At 52.4% G+C, this 21,440-nt stretch overlaps 1 protein-coding gene across 2 annotated transcripts; it reads left to right on the top strand.

Annotated features, from left to right (window-relative positions):
* Positions 1–240: 240 nt before the first annotated feature.
* On the top strand, positions 241–21,202 carry OTUB2 (OTU deubiquitinase, ubiquitin aldehyde binding 2). Of its 2 annotated transcripts, none has more exons than XM_043489484.1 (6): positions 241–441; positions 12,337–12,432; positions 13,726–13,844; positions 17,067–17,151; positions 17,621–17,815; positions 18,761–21,202. In XM_043489484.1, exons 1-6 carry the CDS (start codon positions 439–441, stop codon positions 18,965–18,967), a joined length of 705 nt encoding a protein of 234 aa, XP_043345419.1. In that variant the 5' UTR covers positions 241–438; the 3' UTR covers positions 18,968–21,202. The 2 variants fall into 2 exon arrangements, with proteins under 2 accessions (XP_043345419.1, XP_043345418.1); XM_043489483.1 differs by lacking the exon at positions 241–441 and adding an exon at positions 5,921–5,974.
* The last annotated feature ends 238 nt before the right edge of the window (positions 21,203–21,440 follow it).

Genomic DNA, 21,440 nt, shown 5'->3' with positions numbered 1-21,440 from the left:
TAGAAGACTTCAATTTGCAGTTTTGGTCAAAAGTCCTTCAGCCTTCACAAACGAAGACTTGTCTTTCTGGGTTGGGCTAACTCCTTTGCTAGTTAAGAGGTTTCTGTGTCTTTAAAAGGAGGCGGTACCCTGTCAAATGGACCCTAAAGCATAGGCTGAAGGCGCGTGAAGTCCCACCCACTTTCTGTGACGTCCTGTGGCCCAGCTTCTGATTGCTCGCTTCAGACGTCAATCGCGAGGCGTGTGTCTTGCTGGGACACAGTGGAGGTCTAACCTCTGGTTTGCGGAGCGGTCGGGTGTATTCGCCGCTCGTCCCCACGCCCTCGAGGCCCCCGCCGCCCGACCCAACGGCGGAGCCAGCCAGTGGCTCCCGCGGCGCCCTCCCGCACCGGATCGCTCCTCGCTGGGGCGGGACCTGGCCCGACGGCTCCGGTCACTATGGTCAGTGGTCTAGGAGGGAAGCGGGGAAGGAGGGGTGGGAAGGGGGCGCCGTAGGCGGGGTCGCCACCCGGGCGCATGTGCACTCGCGGGGGTCGGGCGCGAGGCTCAGCCCCCAGTGTCAAATCCGCTGCGTTCGGGCCCCCAGGAATACCGGGGAGTCCCGGTCCTCTCTTGGAAGGCTCCCGTGGACGGCCAGCGATGGGGACCCAACCCAGCCCCCAGGATCCCCGCCCCCGGCGCGTTCGTCCCTGGTGTCCCATGTGCCGCTCCGACGGCGGGGACAGGGAGGCTCCAGGGCTAAGGGTCGCCTCCTTTTCGTTAAGTAGCCCCGCTAGTTCGCAGCTCATGGCCGCACCCACCCTAGGGCTCAGCCGTTTGAGACCTCCGCACTCCCAAGCCCCACGAGTGGATCTGGGGTTGCCACGGGTGGCCCGACATCCTCTCCATCCTGTCAACAGAAGGTCTTTGCAGTTAGGACCCACGTGGAGAGACTGTCTCAAGTTGTGAGGCACGTGAATTAGGGGTCAGAAAGGGCCCCGGAGACCTTCTGAGCCAGGCCAAACTCAGGGCTTGGGCAGCTGGGGACCCTGAGGCCCAGACAGGGAAGGACTGGGACTGATTATGGTGGACTTGGATTCCCAGTCCAGTGCTCTTTGTATTACTGTGTGTGTGTGTTAGTTGCTCAGTCGTGTCCGACTGTTTGCAACCCCATGGACTGCAGCACGCCAAGCTTCTCTGTTCATGGAATTCTCTGGGCAAGAATACTGGAGTGGGTTGCCATTCCCTTCTCCAGGGAATCTTCCCTACCCAGGGATCGAATCTGGGTCTCCAGCATTGCAGGCAGATTGTTTACCATCTGAACCACCAGGAATTATTCCTTTGTATTATTACAACAGTCCATCTTGGGGGTGAGGGGAGACAGGGGCACAGGCAATCTGCCGAGGACTAGGTGTGATGAATGCCTGAAACTGATCAACTCTGACCCCCCCTGCTCCAGGGAGCCTGGAGAGGACAAGGACTGGGGGCTTGGCTGTGGTCACAGCCCCGAGGTGTGATGTCACCTCCACCCCCTGGAAACCCAAGAGGCGTTGGTGGTCGCTTCCCCTCCCCATCACTATTTGCACATCTGTATAATGGGCCACTGTGAGGATCACGTGAAGTGATGCGCATGGAGTGCTTGGTTCAGATAATTGGCCATGGCTTTCCCTCTGACAACAGAATTCTGGAAATGGGTGTGCACAGGGGCCTGTTCTTAGTGCTCAGCCTCCTCCCTCCTAGGTCTGAGTAAGGAAATGGGTCACTGACCGCTGCGGGCCGCCACTGGCTTGGGGCACAGGTCAAAGCCTGGTCATGGTCTGACACGTTCCGAGTGTGGCGTGGGTGGCCCGGTCATCTGAGCCAGCCTGTCCTGGACAAACCAGTTGGGTGTGGCTGAGGGCTTCTGGAGCACCTGGAAACACCCACTTCCTGTTTCCAGGCAGGGCCTGAGGGTTTACCTGGCTCTGCTGCTCCTTGGAAGGGCACCGAGGTCTTTCTGCATCGCCCACAAGGGAGTGGCCAGAGCTGGGGTAATAATGGGTTTAGCCACCCTGGAGCCGAGGCTGGCTTGCCTTCCAGTCACCACTGGGTAGCTGAGAGCATGGCGGGGCGGTGGGGCTGGGGCCTGATCTTCTGGCCTTCATGGTGCACAGTGAAGCCTCTGACTCCATCCTCCTGTCTGCCCTGGACTCAGGAGAACAGAAGTTAGAGGGCAGGTAGAGTCAGCACCAGCCCCCGCCCTGTGACGGGCGGCGTAGGTGCCTTGGAGAGGAATGAAGTGGTTAACTCACCAAACAAGACGTCTGTCTGGGAATCATGGGGAGGGGATGGGGGCAGAGGCAGTGCAGGGTGTGTTCTTGTCTGTTCATTAAGCATTTAATGAGCACCTACTATTTGCCAGGCACCGTGGTGGCCCACTGGTGATGTTTTTGAGTCTGTGTGGTGTGGATGATGGTGAGTGTGTGTGTGGTGGGCAGAGGAGAATGCCTTTGGAACATATAGTGTTTTCTTTCTGTATCCATTTCAAAGTCACTGAGCTAGGGACAGGTCCCAGGTAGAAGACATAGAAGCCCTTGGGAAGGCAGTGGTCTGGGTGAGGACAAGGCTTGGGGGCTGCCACTGATGGAGGTTGTAGGTAGTGAGGGGTCTCATGCTCACTCAAGGGGCATTTAACATTCAGGGGAGAGTGAGGGTCAGATGTGACTAGCAAACCCACAGGGCCCTTCTGTGCTTTCTTCTTTGGTTTTTCAAACAAGCCCCCAGTAGGATCCCTAGTCCAGCCCCATGCTTGGCTGGGCATTGATGAGAAAGACAAGGGCCTGCCCTCTTTCAGGAACTCAGTGCTTGAGACAAGACAGAACTGGACACAAGCAATTCCTGAACTACCAGTCATGACCTAAGAAGCCTAAGGGCTTGGAGAGCACAGCGGGAACCCATGCACTCTGAGGGAGCAGTGAGTGTCAAGGAAGGCTTCATAAAGGGGTCTTTTGAATGGGGTATTGAAGGATGTGTAGGAGTTTTCAGGAAGCATTTGGGGAATTGTGTATTCCTGTCAGGGTGGGACAGGCCTGGAAATATGTGCTTACAGGCCTGGAAACATGGTTAAGAGTGGGATATTCTGGGAATGGTGAGCGGTCTGTATGGAGGGAGGAGAGATGAATGTACTGTAAAGGGCTTCACATGCTTCACATGCTGCACCATGGGGTTTGGGTTTTATTCTGAAAATGTGGTGGGCGGGACCATAATGTATTTTTGACAAATAAGAGATGGTTGATTTGGATGGTCTCTGTGGCAGTGGAGTGGACAGAGGGCCGGAAGTGGTCAGACTGGAGTCAGAGACTAGCTTATCCATCTTTTCACTCATCCACTCATTCTGCATTTTGGGAGCATAACTATGTGGCAGGAACTGGGGAATCTGGTCATGATAGGCAAGCAAAGTCCATACTCTCATGGAGTTGACATTCTTTTGGAGGGAGATAGAAAGCAAGTCAACAGGTGAACATATATGTTAGAGAACCCGCTGAAGACAGAAAGCAAGTTACGGCAGTAGGGGTTGTGGGGAGGGGCAACTTTAGACAAGATGGTCAAGGAAGGTGATTACACATGGAAAGAGGCAGAGAATCTGTCCATGCACAGGAACAGCATGTGCAAAGGCCCTGAGGTAGAAATGGGTGCCTCTTGTTGGAGGAACATAAGGAGGGTCTCTGGGGCTGGAGTTCAGGAGAGTGAGGGGAGCAAGGCCAGATGACAGTTGTCATCCAAAGGTTGAGTGTTTTCCCAAGTGAAGGAAGCCACTGGAGGGAACTGGGGAAGGGCACGCCCTCATCTGGTTCGCTTGGTGGGAGCCTGTGCTGGATGCTGTGGATGACGGTGGGGATGGGAGCGGGAGTGGGAGCCAGGAGGTCTGTGGGGCAGACGCTGGTGCCACCTCCCTGGGGGAAGATGGTGGCAGCTCTGGCCAGACACAGGAGCAGACCTGAAGCAGGAAGAGGAGGGGAAGAGTCCTTCCATGTCTTTGGTGTGAGTTTTATCCAGATAGAGGGGCTTTTGAGGATCTGGTGACACCTGGAGGGGATGCAGGGGTGTAGAGAGAAGACAGTTAGGGGTGCAGTAATTCAGGGATCATGGTCAGACTTCCTGGTGGCTGGTGGTGTTTGAGGCTGGATCTCTAGGGAGAGGTCAGGGCGGGAGATGAAGATCTGGACCGTTAGGAGGATGCTAAGAGTCCAGGTGTCAGATGAGAGAGGACCAGCGTCTGAATCCAGGCTGTCTGCAAGGCCAGCCGATAACTGTGACCTGAGGCAGTAGGGACTCGGGTGTAGGGTCTTCCTTATTCCCTTCACTGAACAGCAGAGATGGGGCATGTGAGTGGTAGGCTGAGTAACAGCGCCCCGAAGACTATCAGTAATAGCATCCTCATCCCAGAACCCATGACTAGGGTACCTCACATGGCAGCAAGGGCTTTGCAGGTATGGTAAATTAAGGGTCCTGAGATGGGGAGAGCACCCTGGGTTACCCAGGTAGGTCCAATGATGTGATCACAAGGATCCTTATAAGAGGCAAGAAGCTCAGAGTGAGGAGACGTGACAGTGGGCGGAAGGGATCATAAGCCAAGAAATGCAGGCAGCTTCTAGAAACTGACAAAGGTAAGGAAGTGGGTTCTCCCCTGAGCCTCCAGAAATGTAAGATAATAAATCCTGTGGTTTTAAATCGCTATGTTTATGCTAATTGGTTACAGCAGCAGTAGGAAGCCACTTCGCAGCACTAGGACTAGCACGCCCCTAAATCTTTGGCCTCCAAATGTTTTTGATCACTCATCAGTAAAAGTGTTTGATTATTCCATATGTTGGAACATCATACATTATACCCTAAAGTAGACATTTAAAGTGGCATTCCCTGGAATATAACTCAGCCATAAAAAAGAATGAAATTGGGTCATTTGCAGTGATGTGAATAGACCTAGGGTCTGTCATACAGAGTGAAGTAAGTCAGAAAGAGGAAAACAAACATTGTATATTAACGCATATATATGAATCTAGAAAAATGGTACTGATGAACTATTTGCAGGGCAGGGATAGAAACACAGACATAGAAAATGAACATGTGGACGTGGGGTGGTGGGGGCATGGGAGGGTGGATCAAATTGGGAGAATAGAATCGACATATATACACTTCCATATGTAGAACCGATAGCTAATGGGAAGCTGCTCTTTGGCACAGGGAGCTCTGCTCGGTGCTCTGTGATGACTGGAGGGGGTGGAGGATGGGGTGGGGTGTAGGAGGGAGGGGATCTATGTATACATATGGCTGATTCACTTTGTTGTGCAGCAGAAACTAACACAACATTATAAAGCAACTATACTCCAATAAAAATCAGATAAAAAGGCATTTCCTTCCAGCCCCTGCAAACGGCCGGCTGTGGAGACCCCAGCGCTAGGCAGGCAAGGCCAGATCTGAAGCCACGGGGAGCCTCTAGAAATGAGGGGGACCTTCTGAGAGGGGCGGCAGACTGCATTCTGGGTCCCGCCCGGCTGGTGGGGTGGCTGCAGGCTCTGGCCCCTGCCGCGGAGGAGGTGGTAGCTTGAGGTCAGACCACGCACTGAGGTGTGGCTTCTGGGAGGCTGGGCCTGGTTAACAAGGCTGACTCACGGCCCGGGCTCAGCCCCGCCAGCAGAGCAGCCTCAGACGGAGGTCAGGCAGGCCAAGGGCTGGCCTTGCCCACCAGGCCTCAGCGTGGACCCAGGAGAGGCTCCCCAGCACCTCAGAGCCTGGGCCGCCCACAGAGGCACCGCGGGGTACATCATGGGGGGCGGTGTAGGCAGAGGCGTGAGCCTGAGGCCTGGCTGTTGGGGAGCCATCAGGAAGTGACGACAGAGCACCCCTGAGGGCCAGGTGGGCTCTCCTCGTGGAGGGGGAGAGGGCCAGAAAGGCACCCGGTCTGTGGAATACCTTTAATATGCTGGGAGACCAGTTTCTTCCTGGATCGCTTCACTCTGTGAGTTGGGGCCAACAGCTTGACGTCTCTGGGCTTCGGTTTCCATGTGTAAAATAGAGCTACCGTGAGGCTTAAGTGAGATTATCCCCAGCACCTGGCATACGGTGACCTCCCAGCAAAGGAAACGCATCAACCAGCGGGTACTTCGTGCCTGCTGGGGAGCAGCAGCTGTTCCAGGAGGATGGTGACAAAAGTCACAAAGGACCCCGTCCCAGTGGAGCTTCGTATCACCTCTCCTGAGTGCTCACCGGGGCTGGCTTCCAACCCCGAGCTGTACCTGTCCCAGGAGGGGCCCATGGAGAACTCACCGGAGGGGCAGGGGTTGGGCGTGGGTCACACGTCGGGTTGTGGGTCAGAACCTTAAGGTCTGCGGGACCGAGCTGCCAGAGCCCAGTCCTTTCAGCCTGGCCCCTCCCTGCCCCGCAGCTCCTTGTCACCCCATTATCTCCTGGGGGGTCCCTGGGGGTGCTCGCACAGTGCTGGGCGCATGGGGTTCCCATGGGCGGGGAGGGGGCAGGCAGCAGCTGTGGGGCGTGAGTTCTGACATCACCCTGGCAATGGGCCCTCCCTCTGGCCCTGGTGGGTCACATCTTTACTGGAAGCCTTTGGGACTTCAAATGCCGCCCTCATGGGGCAGGATCCACGGATGGGGGTAGAGGTGGAGGGCTGTTTTTCAACCTGTTTTTTTGCTGGGCTCAGGCTGGTTGAGGAACTCTTAGGGCTATGTGGACAGGTTCTAGATGTGTAGAGGCTTTGGTGAGAAAACCAAGGGAAGTGGGGGGAACTTGCCTTCCCTCCATTTGGAGGTGGGCGGTGTCCGGACACGGGGTGGGGATCAAGGGCAGAGTCAGCAGGACCCCAGTAGGTGGTGACGTGCTGGTTCTATAGTCTCCAAAGGTAGGAGGTGAGAGGACCCCCACAATGACTCAGATCTGGTCTGAACACCAAGCCCCCGTTCTAGTGCATCTGGTTAGTTCCCGGGGTCTCTGGGGAGCAGCCAGTGATTAGAGAAACATCCTTCTCCACTTTGAAATATATTCTTCCACTCGGCAGCTCAAAACTGTTTCAGGGTAGAGGTGCTGTCTGCCTGACCTAATTCATTAGCACCTGTTTGCACACCAGCAGTTAAAGGCTAAAATCCTTTTAAGTGACCTGATGAGGTCTGACACAACATTGTCAGGTGAGGTCTGTCCCTGTCCCATAACACCCTGGAAATTTTTGGCCATGATTTAAAAAACCACCAATTACAGTCAGCCAAGGTCAAACCCAGAGTATTGTACCTGGTTTATGGGCCAGTGAGCTGAGGCTGTTTTTCCAGCCATGTGACCAGGGCCACGCTTATGGGAAGTGGGGCGGGGGCCATCTGGGCTGACTTGAGTCACTCTGGACGTGCCAGGCGGAGACTCCGAAAGTGCCAAAGTAGGAACTCCCTCACCCCTCCCAGTGGCCCTGTAAACACACCTGGGGCCACGAGGGGGCACTGGAGCCAACTCAAGGCTCCACGGCTGGGCAGGGCAACCTACCTGAGCGCCATTTGTCCAAAAGGGTGGATCTTAAATAGTATTGAGTAAAGAGAAAAGGCCACGATACCTATAGAATAATTTGTCTGCACATTTAAAATGCATGCATACATAAAACAACTTGGTATTTTTTAAAAGACATACATTCCACTTAGGTGAGGTCCCTAGGATAGACACATTAATAGAGAAAAAGCAGAATGGTGGTTGCCAGGGTTGGGCGGTGGGTTGGGGGAGGAGAGGGGAGTTACGGTTTATGTGCATGTGCTCAGTCTTGTCTGACTCTTTGTGACCCCGTGGACTATAGCCCTCCAGGATCCTCTATCCTTGGAATTTTCTAGGCAAGAATACTGGAGTCCCATTTCCTCCTTTAAGGGATTTTCCCCTACCCAGGGACCGAACCCAAGTCTCTTGTGTCTACTGCACTGGCAGGCGAATTTTTTTTACCACTAGCATCATCTGGGTAGAGTTTCACTTTGAGAAGATGTAATACCATTGAATTGCACATTCAAAAATGGTTATAGTGGCATATTTTGTGATATGTATGTTTTACCACAATTTTAAAAAGACATACATATTGAAAGACATATCATAGGGAATACCTATAAAGGCTGGGGGATGGCAGGATGGGAACAGGCATGAGGGATAAAGGGGGAAAGTTGACAAAATACCTGGTGCTGACGGTGGGTCTTTTGAACCCCAAGTGTGAGCCCCTCCCCACCCCCAAACTGCTGTTTAATGTTTTCCTTTTAAATTGACTGTTTTAAATAGCCTAAGTAAATTTGTTATTTAACTTTGCAAAAATGATACGACTGTGGCAAGTGGAAAACCTAGGTAGGCTTCCCTGGTGTGAGGCCTGTCCCCCCTTCCACACCCACTTTTCACTTTCTCGTTTTGACTGGCGGCTTCCTACCACCTGAAATACTGGGTTGGCCAAAAAGTTCATTCAGGTGTTTCCATACGATGTTATAAAAGCCCGAACGAAGTTTTTGGCCAACCCAGTACCTGTCGCTCCATATTTAGGATTCATTCTTTATACTGCTTTCCACTCTGCCAGTGACATCGTCTCAGAAATTGCTCATCAAATAGAACTGGGTTTGTGCCTCTTCCCTCACCATTTGTTGGGTTTTATTTGGGGGCAGTCCAAGTGCCAGCGCTGTTCGATCCAGCTGTGCTTCTTTGTCATCATCCATCGTTTAAAAACACCCAAGCCATCATTTTAAGTCAGCTGTGTGTAAAAACAAGCCTTTTTTTTTTTTTTTTTACTGAGGTAGGTAGGTAAATAATGGGACTTATTTTTTGGCAGTGCCAAAGAATGTCCAAGCTACTATACAGGCTGTGCTCATTTCACACGCTAGTAAGGTTATGCTCAAAATCCTTCAAGCTAGGAGGCTTCAGCGGTACGTGAACCGAGAGCTTCCAGATGTACAAGCTGGAAAAAAGCAGAGGAACCAGAGATCAAATTTTCAACATTCACTGGACCATGGAGAAAGCAAGGGAATTCCAGAAAAAACATCCACTTCTGTTTCATGAGTATACATATATTCCCTTTTTTAAAAAAAATTTCCTTCCCTTTTAGGCCACCACAGAGCATTGAGTATAGTTGCCTGAGCCATACGGTAGGTTCTCATCAAGGCTACTTATTTTAACTACAAACTACAAGTGGCTTTCACATTATATTTTAGCATTATTTTCCTGACGAAGTCAGAGCCTTCCCGGGGCGGGGGCGGGGTTGGAGACGGGTGCAGCTCCCACTGACCTGAACCCTCGTCTGAGCAGGAAAAACTTGAGGCGAAGACAAGCCTGTGGGAGATTAGCTGTTAGAACAGGCGTGTCCTGCCCTTCCCCTGGCCCTGGGTCTTCCTTCTGCCATTAGGTGACTTCTCCACCCTCTAGAAGCCCTGGTTTCTCTCTGTAGGGGGAAATTGACCTCCACTCAGAGCTGGGCTGCGATATGAACTGTCACCAGTAGGTGGTGCTAGATGGTCTAACATCTGTGTTTCCGGCTCCAACACCACTGAGCCACCGAACACCACAGTGCTTGGTGCAGACTGGTTGGGTGTTGGATGAATAGAAGAAGGAATGAATGAGTGAGACAGGAAGGTTAGGAGAAGACAAAGGGGTCATGGAGCCTCCTTATAGTATGGAGGCTCAGTAGACTTGAGCTACTATATTCTTTTTTCTCCCAGTGTTACTAACATCCAGCACTGCGTAAGTTTAAGGTATACAGCACAGAGATTTGATTTACGTACATCATGAAATGATTGCAAGCTTAGTGATCATCCCTCATCTTTGTAAAGACACAAACTTTAAAAACTAGAAGAGATTTACCCTCTGATGAGAATGCTTAGGACTTACTCTCTGGTGTTAGTCGCTCAGTCCATGTCTGACTCTTTGCGACCCCATGGACTGTAGGCTCCTCTGTCCATGGAATTCTCCCGGCAGGAGTACTGGAGTGGGGTGCCATTATACTCTCCTAACAACGTTCATATACAACTGTTAATTACATTTATCATGTTGTACATTACATCCCTAGTACTTATTTATCTTACAACTGGAAATTTGTAACTGGAACTTTTTGACCACCTTCCTCTGGTTCTCTGTGACCCCACCCCTGCCTCGGGTAACCACAAACCTGATCTCTGTTTCTCTGAGTTTGTTTTTGAAGTATGATTGACCTACAGCTCTATGTTAGTTCCTGTTACCCCACATAGTGATTCACTAGTTCTCTATACTTCAAGATGATCACCGTGGTAAGTTTAGTTATTGTCACCAAAGATACTACATAATTACTGCGTATGCTCCCCTCACTGTATACTTCACACCGTGACTCTTCTCTTCTGCCTTGTACCTCTTAATCTCGCTCACCTGTTCCTCTCCTCCCCCCAATGCCCTCCCCTCTGGCAGCCACCTGTTCGTTCTCTGTATCTGTGACCGTTTCTGTTTTGTTATGTTTGTTCATTTCTTTAGATTCCACGTTGCAAGTGATATCATGTAATATTTGTCTTTTAGTATTTTAACTTCCTCAGTATGATAATCTCTAGGTCCATCCATGTTGGTACAAAGGGCAATATTTCATTCTTTTTTATGACTGAATAATTTTCCAGTGCATATTATATACCACATCTTTATCCATTCATCTATTGATGGGCATTTAGGTAGCTTCCATATCTTGGCTATTGTAAATAGTGCTTCAGTGAATGTAGTGATTGAATGAGTGCTTTTGTTTTCTTTGGATATATATACCCAGAAGTGGAATAACATGGTAGTTCTGTTTTAATTTGTGGAATCTCCACACTGTTTTCCTTAATGACTATACCAATTTCTATTTCCATCAGCAGTGCACCAGGGTTCCCTTTTCCCCACATCCTGACCAACCTTGTTAGAAAGTGAAAGTCGCTCAGTTGTGTCCAACTCTTTGTGACCCCATGGACTATATAGTCCATGGAATTCTCCAGGCCAGAATACTGGAGTGGGTAGCCATTCCCTTCTTTAGGGGATCTTCTCAACCCAGGGATCAAACCAGGTCTCCTGCATTGCAGGCAGATTCTTTACCAGCTGAGCCACATGGGAAGCCCCACCAACCTTGTCATTTGTTGTCTTTTTGATAACAGCCATTCTCCCAGAGGTGAGGTGATATCTCATGGTGGTTTTGATTCCCTGATGGCTAACGGTGTTGAAAATCTTCTCATGCACCTGTTGGCCATCCATATGTCTTCTTTGGGAAAATGTCTGTGCAGCTCCTCTGCCCATTTTTTAATTGGGTTGTTTGTGTCTTTGATGTTGAGTTGTATGAATTCTTTATATATTTTGGATATTAACTCCTTATTCAGATATATCATTTGCAAATATCTTGTTCCCTTCAGTAAGTGGCCTTTTCCTTTTGTTGAAAGTTTCTTTGCTGTGCAAAAGCTTTTTTTTCTAAACAGGAATATTCAGAGTAACTTTATTTTTAATAGCCCCGAAGTAGAAACAACCCCAAAATCCATCAACTGACAAATGGAACAAAATATGGTATACTCATACAGTAGAATATTATCTGACAACAAGAAGGAAAAAAGTACTGACATGTGCTACAACATGGATGCATCTTAAATACATTATGTTAAGTGAAAGAAATCAGTCATAAAAGACCAATCATATGATTCCATTTGTATGACATGTTCAGAAGAGGCAAATTTACACAGACAGGAAATAGATTCCTGGATGAAAAGCTTTCTGTTTTGATGTAGTTCCATTTGTTTGTTTCTGTTTGTGTTTTCCTTGCCTGAGGAGACAGATCCAAAAAAAACACTACTAAGGCCAACGTCAAACAGCATACTGCCTATGTTTTCCTCTAGAAGTTTAATGGTTTCGGTTGTTACATCTAAGTCTTTAAACCATTTTGCATTTATTTTTGTGCACTGATGTATTACAGTCTGTAAATGAGTCAGTTCAGAAATTACAAGATGAAGGACTTCCCTGGTGGTCCGGGGGCTAAGACTCTGCGCTGCCAATTCCAGGGTTCCAGGTTTGATCCTGGGTCAGGGAACTAGATCCCACATGCCACAACTAAGAGTTTGCATGTTGCAACTAAGACCCAGCACAGCCAACTAAATAAATATTTCCAAAATATTTAAAACAAAAGAAGTTACAAGATGATACCCCTTTCACGATGGGACTGACCCTGACTCCTGCCAGGGACCCTGGCATCTGGGCTGCTAGTCACATACTCCAGGTGCTTCTATCCAGGGAAGGTAACATTCACTGTGTGCTGCAACCAGCAGGTCGTCAGCTTTCTATTGGAGAAAGTCCTGCAGCTGCTTTTGAAATTGTCACAGCTGTGCTCCTTTTTCTGTCTTTCAGAGTGAAACATCTTTCAACCTAATATCAGAAAAATGTGACATTCTATCAATTCTTCGGGATCATCCTGAAAACAGGATCTACCAGAGGAAAATCCAGGTAAGGCAGAGAGTCAGGAGGAGGGGAGCCTAGATGAAATGGGCTGGAGTTGGGAGCAGAGACAAAGGTAACACTTTGAAGGTAAAAAGGTTTTGCATTTGGACCAGGTTCCTGGACAAATTAAAGGGCTCCCAGGATATTGCAATGTTGGACCTATTTACCTTAGTGAGAAATCCTTTAGTTGCAAAAAAAAAGCCAGCAGTTTTGGACCTCATTACAACATTGCAAGATCAGGACTTTTAATTACCCACATTTCAAAGCTGAGGGAACCGAGTTACAGAAATTAAGTGGTCGGTCCATGATTTTACCGCGCATACATGGAGTAGCTGGCATTCGGGCCGGGCAGCCTGAGCTCATAAAAGTAGTATTTGTAATCACTCTGTCAGCACCTCTCTGGTGAGAAGGCCCACCCTGGCCAGACTCTGACAGAGGGGAGATGGCTGAAGGATGCAGGAACGATCACAGGACTAGGAGGAACCTGGGTGTCCCCCTGCTGCCCTCTGGCCGCCTGCACTTGGCAGGACTGTCTCCTCTGGCTGCCGGGAACCCTTCCTGGGGCAGGAGTGAGAGCTGGGCCGCACATCTCATCCATTGGAGATGAGCTGGCTTTCCAGGGAGCACACCCCTCCCTACGGCCTGCCTCTGGGGGGCCGTCAGCTCCACCCTGGTGGGAGCAGGGACTCCCTGACCCCTTGGAAACCACACTGGGCCGTCAGAATCCTGACCGTAGGCAGGCCCAGGAGGCAGCCAGGGCGGAAGCTGACAGCTCGGAGCAGAACTGGAGGGGGTGCCGTGGGGACGCCACACCTCTTAAGAAACGCTTGGAAGGCTGGCCAGACTGCCTGGCGATGTCCGAGGAAGTCTTTCCTACTGCCTCTGCAGCCTCCTGGCCCATCTCACAGCCGCGTGCGCCCTCGCTGCCCCCACCAGGCGTACCGCTTCTCTCGGTGCCCTTCCTCCAGGAAGCCTTCCTGGACTGCTGAAGTCTGGTGTAGATGCCACTGCTCCATGGCACCCCGGTGCGTCCCCTGTCCTCCTGTGACAGTCGTCCGAATGTCCATCAGCCCCCTGGCCTGTAGGCTCCTCAGAGCGGGGCACAGCTCCCTGTCCAGTGCCTCACGCAGGTCGCACTCGGCATATACTTATTTTTGTGGGATGAGGGTTGGGACACTGTGGAGGGCCTCCAGTCAGATGAGGGAGCATCCTGCCTGGGGCAGGCGGGACCCCGCCTCTGACAGGACTTGATGGGGCTGCTGTTGGTACAGATGCCCACATTTCCTCTGTCCCCCACAGGAGCTCAGCAAAAGGTTCACCGCCATCCGCAAGACCAAGGGGGACGGGAACTGCTTCTACCGGGCCTTGGGCTACTCCTACCTGGAGTCTCTGCTGGGCAAGAGCAGGGAGATCCTCAAGTGAGTGCCGCGTGAGGGCTGCTAGGCGGGCTGTGTTTTCTGCTGTGTCCATCGGCCCTGAACCTCCGCGAGGGTTTGGCCTCAGCGCTGCCTGCTCAACCCAGGGAGTGAGTGGAGGCGTTGACATCGAGGGGATGCCCAGCGGCCCTTGTGGTGGAAGAGAGGGCAGCCAAGGGGCCAGCTGGGGGTGGGCCAAATGACCTAGCGGGCACTTTCAACTCTCTGATCTGAGTGTGCCTGGGTGAGGTGAGTTTTGCCTTGGGTGCGTTCTTGAAGCTTCATTCCAAGGAGAAAACAAAGACGCATTGCCCGTTGTTCTGGATCGCTTCAGCTGACCTCTGAAGTGAGTGTGTGTAACCAGGCATCTACCCAGTCAGCCTGGATCTGGAGTTGATGCCGTCCCAGGTCCCTCTATCATGTGGCTGGGACACGATCCTCCCTTCAACCCCCAGGGTTTGGCTTAATTTGGGGCTTCTCAGATGTCATCTTTGTGCAGACCCCCTGGGATCTTCTTCAGATGCAGATTCCAGTTCTGTAGGGCCAGGCCGGGCCTCTGCATTTCTCTCAAGCTCCCGGAGAAGCTGCTGCCGCTGCTGGGTAGCAAGGAGTAGTAGCAAGATGCTGAGACCCGCTTCCTTAACCTTGGAGGGCTGGCAGCCCTTAGAGGATCAATGGAGATCTCGGGCTTCCTCGTCACGCCCTCCCGCACACACACCAGGGAAGAGTGCGGAGTGGCCGCGGGTCACGAGCACAGGGTTGAACTCCTCTGCTGAGCCGGGTTTCTACCCTACCCTCCCTCTGGGGCACCCTTGCTCCCTGCAGCCATCACCCAAGTGGGTGCCACATGCCGACTGTGTCGTGGGCCCCGGGGACGCAGCAGCAAACGGGGGAGACAAAGCGCTCTGCCCGTCGAGCTTGCATCCTAACTGGGAAAGAGGGACAGTGGATACAGACAGTACTTGATGTGTCAGGTGGCAGGAAGCATTGCAGGAAAAATATCAGGCAGGAAAGGCTGCCAGGTTGTGCAGGGCTAGGGGCTGCAGTTTTAAGTAGGGGTTGGAGACATAGCGGGGACAGGTGGGGCAGGGCCTCATGGGCCCTTGAGTGGACCTCGAATGTTGGCCTGAATGAGACAGAGCCACAGAGGGTTTGGCCGTGCAAAGGGCCTGCCGAGCAGGCTGCTGTGTGCAGGAAAAATGAGGCACACACACAAATGATGGCGTCTGAGAGCAGCAGGGTGTGTGATCTCGGAGCGCCCACAGGAGAGGTGGTAGAGGTGGCCTGAGCGGGCGGAGGTGGCACCACAGGACCCACTCGTGGCTGGAGTGGGGCGCGTGAGTGGAGAGTCGAGGCTGAGTGCTGGGCGTTTGACCCGAGTTACCAGGACTGAGAAGCCCTTGCCACCCAGGGATGCCAGGGGAGATCGGGAGCTCCACGTTGCCAAGTCCAAAATGCCTGGGAGCCATCCAGGTAGGGTCCAGTGGGAAGTACCACTGGGCTTCACACCAGTGGGCTGGTGTCACCCCATTTTACAGATGAGTAAACTGAGTCTCGGATAGGTTACATGACTTGCACAAGGCAAGTGTGCAGTCAAGAGGGGTCCCACGCTCCAAGTCCTTACACTATCCTCCTTCCCCTCCCTCACCTCGTCGGGGCGGGAGTCCTGCCCCAAGTGTTTGTCCCTCACTAGACTGGGCCCATGTGTCTCTGTGACAACCAGGGCTGGCACTATGAGGCCCGCAGGCACTGGTGAGGAATGAGCGTGGGGATGTGATGGGCACATGGCCGGGGATGGGTGTGTGGGCAGGAAAGCCGGGAGCCAAGCTGTGCATGTCGGCCTCACGGGAACAGTGGCCAGAGAGGTCTTCACAGCCTGCCATGGAGACCTGTCCCCATCACCCACCCTGCACAGAAGGGGAGCCTTATAAAGCCGAAGAGCGACTCAGCAGCAGGGCTGAAGGCCCCCGCACCGCGCTCCTTCCCACACCTGCCTGGCCGAAACGGGCTCAGAGATGCCGGCCCAGCCAGGGGCAGGCTGCCTTGCAGCAAAAGTAAAAGTGCCTCACCTTCCAGATTATGAGATGATTCCACTTCAGACCAGTCTCTCCTCCCCGCGCCCTCCCACCGGGCGCCTACGCCTCCCAGGCCTTTCTCCTTGTGCCTTGAGTCCCTCGTGAAGACCCCCGCAGCGTCCTCACTGGAGCCTGGTCTCCCTCCCAGGGGCAGGGCTGCAGTTAGGCCCGAGCCAGCTGGTCCCCCAGCCTCTGCATTTGGCCCTTCTTGTGTGGCAGGCGTCCCTCCTGTGGACCAGTCCCTCGGACTGTGAACTCCGCATCCTGGGGCAGCTCCTCGCCGTCCCCAGGGGTCAGGACAGGCCCCGACGGGGCTGTGCCAGTAGGTGGCCTGCAGTGGGGACAGTGACAAGAGGGAGGGCTCCCCAGACCAGATCTGGCAGGGAGGTCAGTGCTGGCAAAGGTTTAATGGCCGTTTGGCTGGGAGGCCTGATCTGTGGTGTGAGTTGATGTCTGTGGTCTAAATCCTCTTGTCATGATTTGTTTTATTTTTTTCAAGCTACCATCATGGGTTCACTGAACAGGGAGTTGGGAAGAGATATGCACCATACACTATAGTCCAGATCATATTTCCACCGTCCACACACAACAGACAATGATAACCTCATAAGCATAGATGATACTCTTGTTTTTTAAAAAAAACAATGTTTTTTACACTCAGCCCATCTCTGAGAAGAGCACGCCTGGCCGAGGGGACAGTGGATGTTAAGGGGTGAAGATGCGAATGGGGAGTGGCTGTAGGGCATGAGGGAGGCTGTGGACTGGACTGGAGATGCGGCTGGTGAGCTCGGCAGGGGCCCTTCCGGGACCCCGGTGCTGAGAAGCTGTGACCTGAGGGAGAAGGCTGCGGCAGGTCACTCTTATGGTCCCTGTGGAGTGGGGACTAGGAGGGAGGGAAGGCTGGGCGCAGCCAGGCCAGAGATGGTATTGATGCCCCAGGAACCATGGGACAGTCAAGAGACCTTTGAAAGATAGAATCAATATATTTTGGAATGGGTGGTACCTCAATTTCCTCATCTGCGAAATGGGTGTATGACCCACCTCCAGTGACTCTCAGGTGTGTGGGGGTGGAGGGGGGAGTGAGGTGACAGCTGACGGTCACAGCGGCGACCCCCTGCCTCTCCCTGAAAGCACCGGCCTTCCCCTTCAGGTTCAAAGAGCGTGTACTGCAGACCCCCAACGACCTCCTGGCGGCTGGCTTCGAGGAGCACAAGTTCCGAAACTTCTTCAACGCAGTGAGTTAACCCTGGGCATGACGGCTGAAGGGCCCGGCCTTCCTCGCTGGCAGAGCAGACCAAGGACTGAGGGTTGCTTGCTGCTTGTGGGGACATCGAGGGGACAGGGAACCCAGGGCCCTGTCCTTCCTCTGGGAGGAGGCACCTCCTTTGGAACAGGAGCTGTCAGGCTGGAAACTTCCCCCAGCGTTCTTCCCCACCTCACCCCCCTGACCCCACTAGTGAGGGCGGTGTGGGGATGGAGGACTCTCACTTCTGAATCTGTATGTAAGGATCGCAGTCACGGCAGTGAGGAGGGAAGCTCTGGGCCAAGGGACTCACTACAGAGTGTCTCTAACCCTGTCACTTAGCTCTGGCGGGATCTCTGATGGTTTGATTCTGGGACCTCAACTTGAGGATTTCAAGGAGGGAGGCTCATGGAGGGAGGGGCGGGGCCTGCCCGGCCCCCCGCTGAGGGCCCGGGGTGCAGTTTTACAGCGTGGTAGAGCTGGTGGAGAAGGACGGCTCCGTGTCCAGCCTGCTGAAGGTGTTCAACGACCAGAGCTTCTCGGACCGAATCGTGCAGTTCCTGCGCCTGCTGACCTCTGCCTTCATCAGGAACCGCGCAGACTTCTTCCGACATTTCATCGACGAGGAGATGGACATCAAAGACTTCTGCACTCATGTAGGTCCTCGGGGCCCTGGCTTGGGATGTGGCCTCCAGCCCTGGGCTCTGCTCTCAGCCCTCTCTCCTTAGGAGACCTGAACACTGACATTCCCTAACCAGGGTGCTGGGGTGTCACGTCTACATTGCAATTCAGAGCATTGGATTAGATTAGCCAACTGAACAGATCCTCCTTGAGCTGCCTGAGCTGTGTGGCTTTGGGCAAGTCGCTTTCCCTCTCTGAGCCTCAGATTGTCTCATCAAAGGGCCTTTGGACTGGACTACTGTTTACAAAATAAACAGAGGAGCAACCCCAGAGTCATCGTTGCTCCAGGACATGTTTTATGATGTGTGGTGTTTACCTGAAAGGACTGCCAACATTTAAACGTGGGGCAGTCTTTATATGGATGTCTGGATTTCTCTGGAAAAATCAAAAGATCCAGTTCCCCAGACCTTATTTTGCCTGGCAACCATCAGCAAGAGCTAAGTGGCAGCTGCCTGAGTTACTGGGACTCACTAGCCAGCTTGTCACCATCTCTGCCTGTCTCCACTGATTTGCTCACTTGCTCGCCCACCCCTCTGTAAGCACCTAAGCTTGAAATCCCGTTATGATAAGAGTCCCCTTCTGCTCTGAGGTTCCTTATGCATTAGAAAGCCCAAGCTGAAAAACTCCTGCTTTCCCCTCCAGATTCTTTAAAGTAGTGTGTTCCTCTGACATACGAGGAGACCAGAATCAAAAAGATTTAGATTTAAGCCTTTTAATTCTGGTGATTTCTATCTGTTCCTTCCTCACTGAGCCTGCGTTTCCTTCTCTAGAAAATGTGTATGTTGACATCTGCCTCAAGGCTTGTTGTTTTGAGGTTTTGAGCTCTGCAACTGGGCAAAAAGCCAGGGTGGGACCTCTCACCCATCCTGTGCTGGGCCTGCATCCTCAACTGGGTTGTTTTCTCCGTGTGGCTTTTGCAGGAGGTGGAGCCCATGGCCATGGAGTGTGACCACATCCAGATCACGGCCCTGTCCCAGGCCCTGAACATCGCCCTGCAGGTGGAGTACGTGGACGAGATGGACACAGCCCTGAACCACCACGTCTTCCCCGAGGCTGCCACCCCCTCCGTGTACCTGCTCTATAAAACATCCCACTACAACATCCTCTATGCAGCCGATAAACACTGATTAATTTTAGGCCATGCAGTGGAGCCTGTCACCTAACGGGACTGCATTCTGAATGGAACGTTATGGCTCTTCAATTTTTTAAGCGATTTAGACTATAGTTAGAGAACGTTGCTGCCTTTGGGGCAGAGGCACTGGGAATAAGGCCTACTCACTATGGACTGTTGGTAACTTGGTGATAATATTTTTAATATTTATTTTCATGGAGGATCCAATGTTTTATAACTCTGGGCAAGGACGCCAGAGCCCCTGGCTCTACCCCCAGTTCCGAGACATTGCATAGGTCACTACCCCTCTCTGGGTCCAATTCTTCATCTGGAGGAGGTTCCTGCCAGTGTTGACATTCCATTGTTGGGTAAAAAAATACCCTTTGGTTTATTTTTACTGGGGGCAGTGCCTCTCTGCAGGGGAGGAAAAGCTCAAGATCTTATGAGTTCTATAAAAAAATCAAGTCCAGTCAGCTGCTGGACTGGACTTGGAAAGGTGAACTGAGGCCAACTTGAAGATCTCCAGTGTACTTCCAAACACTCACGATGGAACGTTTTCTCACCCCAAACTTGAGGAACAAGACTTTAATGCCAAAGTCTAGAAAGGGGCCTGTAGCCGTCAGCATGAAGCCCAGTTGTCGGGCCCCTTACCTCCCTCAGGGCCAGGACTGCCTGCTTTCTGGGGGGCAGTGCTGCGGGGTTCTGCCGCCAGCCCCACCCGGACAGACACTAAGAAAGACGAGGGTCCGGGACGACCAAGAAGCTGTCTCGTCATCCCTAACACACCCTGGAAGTAGGATCTAGCGATGCAGCCAGGTGGAGATACTGACCAGTACGTGCAACCAGACTCCAGCTGAGCAGAGCAGACGAGTGTTTTGAGGCTGTCTTTGGCTTCTTTCTCCCTTCCCTCTTATGGGCTGGTAGAGGTTAGATGGGAAAGACCACCACTGTGGAAGCTGCCGGGTAGCCATGAGCCCTGGCTCCTGCCAGCCTCCTCATTCATCAGTCTGGACGTGGCCCTTAATAACCTGCTCACCTTGCTGCCTCAGGATCTCAAGGAGCCCTGGCTGGGCTGCGGCACTGCCAGCAAGCTGTCCTCCCCTCTGGAAGAAAGGGAGAATGCAGGGGTGTGGAACTGCCTTCCTTAATTGAAGGCCTTCAAAGTTTCCAATCTGCAGGGATTTATTAAAATCTACTGGTGCTTCCGTGTCAGACTGCAGTGTCCGCTGACAGCCAGACTGCTCCCAGTTCCTTATACAAAGGGCACACTTGTGTCCATTTTCTGCCTTTGTGAAGACTGATGTCAGGGTGCTTTTAATCCCAGGCAGGGGGCCAGGTTCCCATACTGCCCTGGGCTGGAATGTGGACCCACGGGCTCAAGCTAAGTGACTGTCCCTTCTTCACAGGCATGTAAACCTGACCCTGATCTCTGAATTGGTTCAGTGGTCCCCCCTCCCTGCCCCTCCCACCTTGGCCTGGGGAGGAGCACGCTGTGCCAAGTACAGTCAGAGTGGGATAACGCGTTACATGGTTTGTGAATATCATGATCCCTGTTTCCAAACTGAAGGACACCGAGCTGAATCTCGGCTGCTCTGAGCCATTGTGAGAGGCGTCCTGGGCCTCGGGCTGGGCTGTCAGGCACAGTACAATCAGCAGTGGCTGCTCCCTAACTGCATCTGTAGTTTGTGCAGCATTCACAAAAGCAAAGCTTTCTCTTCGGCAGAAGGCTGGAGAAATTCCCTCCGGGGTCTGTCTGTGCTGCCTTTCCAGGCCTAATAGCCCTGCCAGTGCTCATGTCGGGGGCACCCTCTTCCCAGGAGAGATGCTGTCAGTTTAGAATCAGAACACCCGAGAGAGGCAGGCTGTTTTCATGACCTTGCCCTCTGCTCTCCCATTTTTTCACAAAACCACTGGCCAAACCCAAAGCACCACTCCCTTCCCTTCACATCCACCCTCAGATCTTGCTTCTGAAGGGAAAGCACTGTGGAGGAAAGGAGTGGCAGAATTCAGAGGAACTCTAAGTAACACAGAGTTAATAAATCCAGTCATCCACAGACATTACCCTGCTCATCTATAGCAGCCAGTCACATCAGCAATCCCACTTCCTGGGTGATGCACCCACCCCGCGATGCCTTCTCTTTGCAGACCAAAAGCTGGAAGGAAAGTTGCTCTAAGAGTCTGTCTTTACAACTTCGTATGTGTTACTTTCCTTCCGAAGGGAACTTTATAAATCAGTGTGACTATTTAGCAACAGAACTGTCCTCGCTTTTGGTTCCTACTTTAAGCAAAGTGGCTCTGGAGCCAGATTGCCTGGGTTCAAAATCTTGACTTTGTCACTAACTAGTTATATGACCTTAGCCAAGTCACTTCACTCCCCGAGTTCCGTTCCCACACTAGTGAAATGGAGACAATTACTAACACATCTTCCCGGGTGGCTCAGATGGTAAAGTGTCTGCCTACAATGTGGGAGACCCGGGTTCAATCCCTTG

Source organism: Cervus canadensis, chromosome 17 (genome assembly GCF_019320065.1).
Source record: "Cervus canadensis isolate Bull #8, Minnesota chromosome 17, ASM1932006v1, whole genome shotgun sequence".
Classification (NCBI taxonomy): Eukaryota; Metazoa; Chordata; class Mammalia; order Artiodactyla; family Cervidae; genus Cervus; species Cervus canadensis.
This window is presented reverse-complemented; position numbering and strand designations above follow the sequence as displayed.

Bases quoted from the DNA above. Each gene is read 5' to 3' on its own strand.
- OTUB2 (XM_043489483.1), top strand. From the start codon at position 5,936: ATGCTGGGAGACCAGTTTCTTCCTGGATCGCTTCACTCT. The intron at 12,433-13,725 runs GTAAGGCAGAGA...TGTCCCCCACAG, and splicing joins TCTACCAGAGGAAAATCCAG to GAGCTCAGCAAAAGGTTCAC. The intron at 13,845-17,066 runs GTGAGTGCCGCG...CTTCCCCTTCAG, and splicing joins AAGAGCAGGGAGATCCTCAA to GTTCAAAGAGCGTGTACTGC.